Source organism: Teleopsis dalmanni, chromosome 2, assembly GCF_002237135.1.
Source record: "Teleopsis dalmanni isolate 2A chromosome 2, ASM223713v2, whole genome shotgun sequence".
Taxonomy (NCBI): domain Eukaryota; kingdom Metazoa; phylum Arthropoda; class Insecta; order Diptera; family Diopsidae; genus Teleopsis; species Teleopsis dalmanni.
In genome coordinates, this window is record NC_051847.1 from 195,006,053 (window position 1) to 195,018,766 (window position 12,714).

The 12,714-nt window shown below is 25.7% G+C and overlaps 1 protein-coding gene across 1 annotated transcript; it reads right to left on the bottom strand.

The window, feature by feature from the left end:
- Positions 1–851: 851 nt before the first annotated feature.
- On the bottom strand, positions 852–9,244 carry LOC119682462 (protein takeout-like). The gene is made up of 4 exons (XM_038095912.1): positions 9,070–9,244; positions 1,513–1,765; positions 1,298–1,431; positions 852–1,197 (listed from the first exon to the last, which is right to left on the bottom strand). The coding sequence occupies exons 1-4, from the start codon at positions 9,167–9,169 to the stop codon at positions 857–859; spliced, it is 828 nt and encodes a 275-aa protein (XP_037951840.1). The 5' UTR covers positions 9,170–9,244; the 3' UTR covers positions 852–856.
- Between the last annotated feature and the right edge of the window lie 3,470 nt (positions 9,245–12,714).

A 12,714-nucleotide genomic window follows, 5' to 3' on the forward strand; every position in this document is an offset into this window, starting at 1 on the left:
CCCAAAGCCATATTTGACTTATATGTGCTTCCTCCCATTCCACAATTTATTCTCGAGCCATCCGTACAGATTGAGATATCGTAATTTGCTTGAAAGTTTTTCATCTCCTTTCGTTTCCTGATTATCTTGACATTATCTAAAAATTTCCTTCAAAGTTTAGGCATGAATACAGATAATCTGAAGTCATCCTATACAGACAGTTTAGAACTGTACTACAATCCAACTATGTCCACATGAGAGTTTCGACCAGACGTCTGTCGCTTTCAACCTAACGATATTTCCAAACGATATTTGTAATACGAAGATCGATGGGTATTATTTTACTTATAATTTATTCCAACATATAATTATCTAGCATATCTTAAGTAAATAAATAAAACAACTGTAGAAATATTCAATATATCAAGAGAAAACAATCTATTGTAAAACTTATAAACCAACTAGTTTTATATCTTTGTGAATAGTCAATTTCTGACAGGCGTAGTGATGAGCACTTTGTCGGCAATAAGAAGTGGACAAGATATAGACTCGCTTACTCTTGAGTTCTTGAACCTGTAAAACCATTGTAGCGCTTACGAAGGAGTACTAGTTTTAAATTTAGAAGAAATAATTGATGATTTTTTTATGAGTTGATTATACTAATTTTGACGTTTTTAGTTTAATGGTCTCACCAAAAATCATGAAAGCCTCTTAAACAAAATATTTCTTTTTATTATATATATATATTTTATAAATCATTATATATGTATATATATTCGTCTATGTAAAAGCAAATAAAACCTTATTAGTTTGTTTATTTTTTTTTATTTAAAACAAGAAAAAAATAATTACAAATCAAAGTTGTTCTCAAATTTAATTAGCTTTTCTTTTTATATAATTCCTTTGATGTAGGAATATCTTCAACGAAAAAGTTTGCCGGTATAATGTCAAATACTTTGTGTAAAATATCAAATAGTACACGTTCAACTGTCTCTGAAATCAGAGGCCTTAAAGCCTCAAAGAATTCAGGCCAATTTTCATTGAAAAATTGATTTGTGCTTCGCTCTACTTCTAAACTTCTGCCATTGAATAAATTATCGAAATAGGTTTTCAAGCCACCCAGATTAAGATCCACGCGTATATTTGTAACATTGTAGAATGTAAAGTTGCCTCTTTCAAATAAACGCGTCTTTGTATGCATTATTATATCCAAATTTTCTATACAAAAATAATAATATTTTTTTTATATATTAATACACTTTTATTAATTAGATATATATTATATCAGTACTGTCTCTTATTAATGTTATAGGCTTACCAAGTTCAATAAACATTTTTCCATTCCCACTCAAAGGTATTAACAGAATTCTTCCTTCCATCTTATAATTTCCGTCAATGCGAAAATGTGGTATAAATATTTTCGTTTCCCAACTGAAGTCTTTTTTACTTACTCTAAAATTAATAAATAAATAAACAATTAATTAAATTACTCATTAATTTATTTTTAATAATTAATATTTATAGTTTACTTACCGACTTTCTTTGATTTTAAGTTCCTTAAGACCTCTTACGAGCAAATTAGTCAAATTAGCTCTAATGGTAACGGCTTCATTGTTGTCCTGCTTAAATAAAAGTTGATCAAGTTTCATTGGATCAAGTGAACCAAATTCTTCCTTTAATTCCGGTAAGCTATTTGTAAATATATAACTCATTACACCTTGTATACTTTCAGTCGAACATTTTGTAAACTCTGGTTTATATATTGTACAACTTTTCAAATAGTCCGCTGTAAATTAAAAAGAATTATTTAATTTAAAAATAAAATAAAAATAAAATATTTATCAGCTCAATATGTAACAGCCTAAATCCCTTCATATTCCTAGACTATCGAAGAAGAGATATGTATCGCACAGAATAAAATACTTTAACCTTTAACCAAACTTTAACTTTAACCAAAGGTTAGATACGATAATTCGATTTATTAAAATTTGTAATAAGTTCAATAAGTTTTAATAAGTATTTTATAAAAGTGTAGATAACTATAAAAATAAAACTTTTGAGTTTTGTTTTCTAAACTATTTTCGTGATTCCATTTTAATTTGTTTGTAAATATCTTAAGACCTTCTATGACTGTTAGGAAAGGCGTTTAACTGTTTAGTGCTTATTAAATTACATATTAAGTAGAGAGATTTTCAAACAGTAGTAAACTACAACAACAAAAATTGATTTTTATATTATTTTAATTAATTGAATTTTTGGCTGACCGTACAGCTGTTTCGAGTATTGCCAAATACACATAATCAGTGGTCTTGGAAATAGTTTTTGTATTTAATTATTCGTAAATAATTTTTAGGGACTGCAAGTACCAGGAATCAAACTTGTGCTCTGCCAAATTTGAAGCTCAGAGTCAGCGCTCCTTAACTGACTGACCAAAAGTCGTACTGGACTGTTATGTTCGCACATTTTTCTGGAGTTTTGTTGATTTACTGTGAAAGTTTTATTAACAAATTCACTTGATCAAAAGTCAAATATATTAAAAAGAATTGAGCAAAAAAAAAAAAATTAATTAGCTTTTAATTAAATAATGTATAGTGAAATTTGATCTGCATGTTGATATCAAGCGTGTTTACATTAACTTTTACTATTAACTTTTAAAAAGTAGCAAAAAACACAGAGTTTAAAAGTTCTCAAAAACTATTAAAAAATAAAAAGATGAAAACTTCTCTTCTTAATATATAATTGCAAAAATACATACGAATTTGTCGGATATTGTAGCACAAAAGTAAAAATATCTGATTATATTTCTATAGATGTTTATTTCGATAGGTAAAAGACTTGTCAAATTATACAGCATATTTTATTCAATATTCTATTCAAATAATAATATCATATATGATTAGTAATATAATATATGATTAGTAAAAAAGTATTATTTATTTTCTTAACAAGGTTTATTGTAAATTTACACAGTTAATACTTTCTTCAATTGTTCTTATTTATTTAATCTTTTCAATAAAAGGTATAAGTTTAATATCTTCAAAATATTTGAATAGTTCGAGCATTCGCAAAATGATTTGTTGAACTTAAAATATAATCGTATAAAAATATTTCTTGTTATATAGCTAAATATTTAATAACATATACTATAAAGTAGAGTATATTAATATGACGAAACTTTTGCTTAAAAATAATTAATATCATTTACTTAGATAATGAACTTTAATTGACTTTAAGCTCAATTAAAATAAATAAAATATTGCGAAGTGCACTTAATGTTCATATTTGTTTACTATTTACTACAATTTTTTATTGGCAAAGTTAAAAAATAAAATATTTATTTTTTAGGTAACTTGATATTTATTTATAAATAAAAGTGCACAAGCTCACATATATGCAGTATAAATACTATTAAACCAAGAATTATTGTAATAATACCAGCAAAAAACACGAATAAGTAAAGATATATTATATTTTAATACCATTATTAAGTAGAAATTTGAGGAATAAAACTTTAGTTATGTCGAAACTTATTTCGTTATTTAGTATATATATATAAAGATTTTGAGAAAAAGAAAACATTAATAAGAATAGTACTTTCTACATACACATATGGATATGGTTTTTAACTGCAGCTACACTATATTATAATTAATTGAGTGATTTTATTAGAAACTACAAAAAAAATTAATATATTATAATATATAACCCCTCTTGACACAATCCTGTCTATATAAGTGGGTTCCTGAAATGAGTTTAAACTCATCTTGGCTAAGACAAATCGGCGAGCTCTGAAACAATTTAATTGCCTCACGTAAAATTAACTTATTATTTGACGGAATAATAGCTATTTGCCACCTACAAGATATATAGTGGTATCGCTAAAAGTAGTCTTGTAAGCCTATAGGTATAATGAAGGTATAATAAAACTTTTTAGACTTTGGTTCAATTAACGATATTTGGAGATACAGAATTCATTTTTTAGTAACCGTAGCTCATGAAGAAACGCAGAAGTTCTGGTTGGTTAGTTAGTTGCAGTGGCAGGCCATAAGATAACTTCAAATGTACCTCAATTAGCGGTTTTTCGCCGTTTTGCTACCACATTCCTCGCAAGAACCCTAGTATAGAAGAGTAGAGTCTAAATTCATCCCCCCGAATTTAGATAATTTAATAGGTCTTTCATCTTCACCGTTGAGCAGTCTGATAAACTATCACCGCAGTATTTTTCTGAGAACCTATATCTTCTGAACGCTAGAACCGGACATTCACAGAGAAAATGTGTTATTGTTTCTTTCTCCTTCGGGTTTCCACAACTTCTGCAGTGAGGGTTATGGGGAATACGTAGTTTCTCTGCATGCGTTTCTATACACCAATGACTAGTAAGAACTGCAATAAGCCTTGCAGTGTTCACGCGATCTCTTTTGGTGTGCTCCGAAGATGACTTAAGTGCTTTCCATATGTTATTGGCGAGTTGCAGAAAGTAAAGGAATGTACATCTTTTGATGGTCTCCAGGTTAATATGAACTAGTACCGCTAGTGATGCTTCTAGGGAAGCACCAGAGCGGGCTAAACTGTCAGCTTTCTCATTACCTACTATGTTTCTATGCCCAGGAACCCAGATGAGGGTGATAACGGCCAATCTATTTAGCTCGTTGATTGTTTCTCTACATTCCTTTACTATTTTTGAAGAAGTTCTATTCTGTAAGTCAGAAAATCTGAAGATACCGATTTTAAATGTAATAATAACCATTAGCACGTTCAGTTAAGAAAGCAATGTTTAATTTAAGTTCATATCAATCAAGATAGAGAAACCGATGAACATTTTTGTTATTCAGGTATTCAGATAAGTATAGTTTCACCAAATGGGATTTGATGGTCCTGGATTGAAGAGATGGTCTTAGAATATACCTATATAGTAAAGCTAGTAATACTTTTTTAGGCATTTTATAATGCAGATGTAATTGGTATGTAACTAAACGTGCTCCCTTATTCAATATTGTACCTAGTATTAATAAGTATTACAATTACAATAAACAATTAACAAGTTATGAATTGCTGGTAGATTTAGATAGATGTTTAGTAATTTATCTATAGTAGGTATTTAATTTTTGAAATTGTTTGCAAAATTAAAAACCAAATAAATTGAAGGTTATTGCTAAAAATATGAAGTACATTTTAAAAAAGATACAAAATATTAAACTGTATTTCTAATTGACATCAATTCATATTATGTAAATTATTTGAAGGTGTTAAAATATATTTTGTGATTTATTAGCATTCTTGCCTAATTTTAGAATACATATATATATGCATTTTTAATATTTACTACAAAGTTTTTTTATATTTGATAAAAAAATATGGTGTAAAAAATATCTTTAAATAAAATAACTAAAATACTACAAATAAAGTATTTTTGTTTAAATGCCGGCTTTGGCATGTTATTACGTGTCACTAATTTAAGTGAGGGTCAGTGTAAAGCTATTTTTGAAATATTTTTGCAAAAATGGAAATTAACTTTAAAATTAAATTTTAACTTATAATAAAATTTGTTACAGCATCCAGAGTCAGTATAGAAATTCGGTAGTTTCTATATTGTTTTTATTAAAATTATGTTCTAATAAAAAATCTTGCAAATATACTCTACTTAAAAATGCTTAAAATTATAAATTTGAATTAAAATAATACAAATTAAAACCAAATTTACAATCGTTATGAACTTTATGCATAGTAATTAAGTTAATATACTTAATTATACAGCAAATAGTTAAAAACAATAAAGTAATACATATAATATTTGCATAGATGCCATCTAAAAATAATCTAATTTAAAACTAATTATCTGTATTAAATGATTTACGTCAGTAAATATTTGTTTAAGCTGCGTTTATAGTTGACTTATAACCTCTAAAAATTAATTGTGTCATATAACTATAAGCACTGTGTAAAGTGTTTCCTTCTAAGGTGAACTATATTTAGATGCATATATGTTTATATAATTGTTTTATAAAATAATTGTTAGTATTAGGTAGATTGAAAAGAAAATTTATTATATCTTTATTTGCCATACTAAAAAAAAATAAAGGGAGTACTATAATTAAAACTAAGTAATGAGTTTTTTATTAAGCGTTCAATAAGGAATATAGGTTAAGGTTAAGGTTGTTAGTATCAAAATTGATGGAAGTATATCTACACTCTGTAGAACACAGTGCTCAAAGGGCTCAAAGAGATAGAAGTGTTTTATAATATTTACGTAGTTAGTAGTTCATTGAAAATAGTTCCGAAAATAGTTTAATTGATATTAATATTGTTAATTTTTTCCGTCTAACTTTTATCGTTATTTGGACAAAACGAATTTTTTTTATCTAAATTTAGAGTTTTAAAAAGTTAAAGGTGCTTTTGACAGTTTTATATAGAGATTCTTTTTTCAGCACAAAGTTAATGTTCCAGAGATCATAGCCCAAAACATAAATTGATGGTGTATTGTGAAAAATGTGTGATAATAGACTCTAGTATTTATTATTCTAATAGAATAATAGATAATAGACAGTATAGGATGAAGTTAATGAGATCACACCCCAAGTCATAAATTGATGGTGCATTGTAAAAAATGTGTGATAATATACTTTAATATTTATTATTCTAATAGAATAATAGACAATAGACTGATAATAGACTATAGGACAAACTGAATGTTCCAGAGATCACACCCCAAATCATCAATTGACGGTGCATTGTGAAAAATGTATGATAATACACTCTTATATTTATTATTCTTATAGAATAATAGATAATAGACAGTATAGGATGAAGTTAATGTTCCAGAGATCACACCCCAAGTCATAAATTGACGGTGCATTGTGCAAAATGTGTGATAATATACTCTATTATTTATTATTCTAATAGAACAATATGTAATGGACAGTATAGAACATTTTTGACGGTAAAAAAATTGGCCATTTTGATAAAAGATAACACCTTATGTTTTTATCATATTCTACATATTTTTTTAAATTTATGCTTTAACCGCATTAACTGTTAGCAAAACATATATCAATCAATTGTTTAGCCAGGTGGTATTAACTTATTACGAATGGTACTTTTGAAATCTGATAAAAAATTAAGCATTGTCTTCCTTGTCTTCGATTTGGCAATTAATGTTATTATTGCTAACATTATTTTCCAACAAGATAATTTTCATGAAACAAATATTATTAGATATGAAGTCAATTTTTGGCCAAATCGTTGCCGCCTATAATAAAGTGGCTTGATTTTGTTATATTGCTATTCAATTAGGCACTTACTTTTCTGACTGGTGTTGAGTACTAAGTAGGCCATGCCGGTCTACTTGATCGTTTCGTTTATGTTCACTAAATTTTACAGATGTTAGATATTTAGCAATGTATAACATAGTTATATGGGTACTCTATATATATCTTTTGATTAAAAATGCATCACTTGAATGTAATATTTCATCTATTCGTTTTCTATTCGAAAAAGATTTTTTATGATAAAATATAACATTTTTATCTAAAAATTATTTTTGTTTTTAGTTCTCTTTTTAGTTCCTTTTTTTAACAAATTAATCAGAAACTGTTAAAATTTGAGGATACAATTTTGAGCAAGTAGTTGAAATATCACTATTTGTAGTTAAAATCTAGTATATTTAGTAGATTGAGCCAGTGAAATATTTGAAAATCAGTGAGGTAGACGTTGCAGATATGCACTGCAAAATATTAAATATATGTATTGAATCAGTAGTGACAAAAGCCTCGATTTAGACATGTCTATTTGGCGATGTTTTAGTTTTTTTTAGTCAATCGAATGAAAATTTGCAAAGACATTTTCTATGGTTTTGGTTCAGTCAAATTGACAAATATGTGTTTTGAATTATTAGGTATTTTTAATATAAAACAATTGCTGAAAAAAATTAATTCCATCGAATTTTATATAAAGAAATATCCGAGGGAAATCTAGAAAGCAAATGTGCTCGTAATGAAGTTCTAATATAGCTCTTCGTTATTCTTTATTCAACACTAATGGCAAATTTTATTTTAAAAACCATTTTACTAAAATTTATTTATTTATTTTATGGTATTATTTACATTTTTTATTAACTCTGGTATTTTTATATATAAATTGATTCTTGGATAAAATTTACATTTCAGCTAATACAGATAATATAGAAAATCAACAGATAATCAATAAAATAGTCAATTTTAGAGAAAAAATTTGTCAACTGGGGGTAACTCGGTTCAGAAAATAATCACAAGATATTTGATTATCTAAAGATCCGTTGAAACATGAATGGACATATTTTATTGTATTATTTACATTTTTTATTAACTCTGGTATTATTATATATAAATTGATTTTTGGCTAAAATTTACATTTGAGCTAATACAGATAATATAGATAATCAACAGATAATCAATAAAATAGTTAATTTTAGAGAAAAAATTTGTCAACTGGGGGTAACTCGGTTCAGAAAATATTCACACCATATTTGATTATCTAAAAGGAAAGATCCGTTGAAACATGTATGGACATAGAAACCGTATAGCTTAACTGAATTGTTTCATTATATTGATTAATAATATATATAGTTATTTTTTCTTCATTGACATACATATTTGGAAGAAATTAATATAACATATGTTTTTTTTCACAAGTGTGTGGCGGGTAGCAAAAGGCATTAATACATATTTCCATATATATGTATATATATTCAATAATTTCAATACGTATTTGAAAATAGTAATTTATTAAAAATTTAATTATGATATTAACACTTATTACATAGTTGTTGAAAAATAATATTATCATAAATATGTATTTTTTATTTACAAATTTGAATTTTAAAAAGTTATTTGATTTTTCGCAATTCATATATAATATATATAAGAATAAATAATATATATGTGGTGTGATTTTTCATTATATTTTGTTTTCAATTTTCGGTAAACTAAATAATCATTTTATAAAAATATTTTTAATTTGTTATTTAAAAAAAAAAAATCACTGGACACTGTATATATTGATTTTCGCTTTGATTTACATATGGATTTTATATAAAATGTTCAAAACCGCACTTACGTTTTGTAGTATAATATTTCACACATGTAGTAATATTTATATAAAATAATAAAATTAATATAATTTTTTTATTTAAAAATTTGTTTAAAATTTGCTCCATCACGAAAAGGTAGGTACACGGCTTAAAACTACTTAAATTAATCCGAGCACGCGTCGTAGCTTTGTGATGCTACCAGACAATACGAACGAATGTTGGAAATTTCATATAGAACTTCCCTTTTTATAAACTGTAAGCTCGGCTTAAAGACAAGCTAGAGAAACAAGTTAGAATTATAATTTGTTCTGATGTTTGATTTTAATAGTCTACAAACATTTCTTTTTCAATTACAATTCATTTATGTGTATAATTCATTTTTACTTAAGTACTATGTTAAGATAATTTTAGGAGATTAAAGATGTTTAGATATGTGGGTTTAGTACAATCAAATCATTAAAAAATATAACAAATATTTTAGAATTAAATTACTGTATAATAATATCACAATAAATATATGGTTTAAAGCAATAAGTAAATTAGAATTGATTTTTTTTAAATGTCATGTAATCAAAGCATGCTGATAAAGGGTTATAAGATTATAAGAGTATACTTAAATTCTGCTTGAAGAATTGACATAGAGCAAATCCATATGGTATAAATTGCACAGTAGTACTATCAACATCAAATTAATTATTACAAATTTATTACATACAAAATTTAATAAACTATATTTATAATTATTTTGCTGATACCCGATTTTAATATAAATAAGAATATATTAACTTCGTTAAGATGTCTAAAGTATGACTAATTCCGATATGTTAATATCTACGTTACAAAATCTTAAATAATTTATTATTGACTTGGTAAAATCGGTTGAACAATTTTGGTTACCTTATACGTATAATACATGGATTAAATTATATTAAAAACACTTAACCTTATTATGAATTGAAACCTTTATATAGATGAATATAAAACAAAAATGCTGGCTAAAAGCGTTATAAACGCTTAAAATACTTATCAATATTATAAAAGTAGCACTAAACATGAGAATAGATGCTAATTAAAATTATTAAAAATATTTCTTTAACTAATAATATAATAATAACAGTAGTGTTAGCTAACAGCACTAAAAATTTTGAAGAGAAAATAATGTCAACGTTTACCGGAAATATTATTTCATAAATATTATTATTATTATATATTTAATTATTATTTGATTGCTTAAATATTGAAATACTAAAATTTTTTTATTTTTTAATACATTAATACAAATTTTTTTTATTGTTTATAGATAAAACAGTTTAAAATAGTCTTACTATTCCTCCACATAGGCTGTCCTGATCAAATTCTACTGACATCTGCTTACGGTTAATCTCGATAACCTGAACAACTTTGTTGAATATGAGGTATCATTTCTTTACAGGAAGTAAAGTTATGATAGCAGACAACAGAGGGGATGTTAATTTACAAAATATGGGTAAGACGTTGGTTAGACAAAATATTTCACAACAAAAAACCATCTCTGATGCATACTCCATAAAGAATGCTAAAAATAAATCCGCGTTCTTATAGTGATGATGATGAGTGATAACCTAAAAACATTATTATTATATATTAAAGATGCCATCAACTCTTATTTAAATATGTTTCTTAATATGTACAAACAATTAAAAATTATTCATATTAAATGAATAATAATATATATTTATAATAAATAATTTTTAATAGGGTAAATAAAAATAAATTTGAGCTTAGTATTAAGTTCTTAGTTTAATAAGGTTAATCGATCAAAAGCATTGCTAACGTTAATGTTTATATTACAGAAAAGGTTTATATTAATATAGTTAGAATTCTAATATGTTTGATATGCAGATATAAAATTTTTAATTATCCTCATTTTCTTTGATGGCAATAATATATAAAAATAATTATGTACTTCTACAAAACAGTGTGTGGGATCTAATTAATATATTGCTAACATATCCGTAATATACTTCGACGTTGTGCTTGATGTAACAGTAACTAAAATCTTGAATGAAATTTTAAAAGTAAATTGAAAAATTACTTTATATATTATTATTTTCATATAAATAAATTATTGTTCCAAAGAAAATTTGTTTTGATTTTGCATTTGACTGATAATCGTTCTTCAGTATAAATAAAACATCAAAAATATTGCAATACTAAAGATTATAAAATCAGTCTTAATAAATTGTTAAATTCATTCATCAAATAAATCAGACAAAAGCCAGACTCTTAGATAAACGAAGGCCTTCATAATTTTTTTTTTACCATTTCAGTGGTATGATATAAAGTACCTTACCAATTTTCAATTAATATAATAATATTATAGATTTAAATCTAATGGATTGAAGAAGTTAATTGACAGAATAAGAAAAAATATATTTATCATACTATAATTTAGATATTTTTTATGTATTAGAAACTTATTATTTATTTAGAGATTTCTAGTTACCCGAATTTTTTATAATATAGTGATATTTATTTTTATAGACACTAACGTATAATTACTTTTTTTATTTTACTTCCGTGAATCTGAACTATATATACTATAAATAAATTTCAGATAAGTTTTCCATTGTTATTTGTTGGTATTTAAACAAATTATATATTTCATTCAAATCAGTTATAAGTTACGTTTTTATATTTTATTTAGTATATAAATTAAAAGCTAAATAATAATAAAATATTAACCTTTTGAACTAGTAATTAAAAATTATTTCTTAAGTACTTGTAGATATTAAATTTAATAAAATTTTTTTGAATTATAGAATTGTTTTGCAGTTACAAAAAGAAAAAATTAAAAGAATATTAAAAAGTTATTAACAATTTATTTTGAATAATTAAGAATTTATTTGGTTAAAAATTATGGCAACTAAAATGTAGACACGTCATTTTTACCTTAAATCGGTGCATATCTCCAACAATTTTACTAAATAACATTCCCATACCACAAGTAGATATTATAACTTACTTAGGTATTCACCTAGACAGACGACTAACTTGGCGCTAGCATATTGAAGCCAAAAAATTCAGATGAAGCACCAAGCCTTTAAGTTGCATTCGCTCATTACTATAAAGTACTGTAACAGCATCATAAAACCTATTTGGACTTATAGTATTCACCTATTTGGTAATGCTAGTGTTTCAAATATTGAAATTAACCAAAGACCCCTGTCAAAAACACTTAAAAACAATCATTGGTGCTTCATAGTATATAGGGAATGAAAGGATTCACCGAGATATACAAATTCTCTTAGTTAAAGCTGAATTTGACAATGTAAGAAAAAAATACAATAAAAGGCTGACAGAACATGTAAACCTCAGCAAGGAATCTTGCACTTCTATCCATTATTTCCCGCTTAAAAAGAGCTGACCGTCCAGCCATTAATTAATAATCAATAGCTGCAAGTAAAAACTGCACCTTTCTTTTCAGTAAGCTGATAAAGTTGAACTGCTTTCTTAATAAACAACCCAATATTCACTGTTATCAAATTTAACTCTTTGATTTACTTATTTCATTTTATATTATACAATGTTTAGTTAAAATAAAAAAGTGTACGAGTAAGATCGTCACAGGTGACGAATTATGGATCTATGCGTATGAGCCCGAAACAAAACAACAATCGACCCTGTGGGTC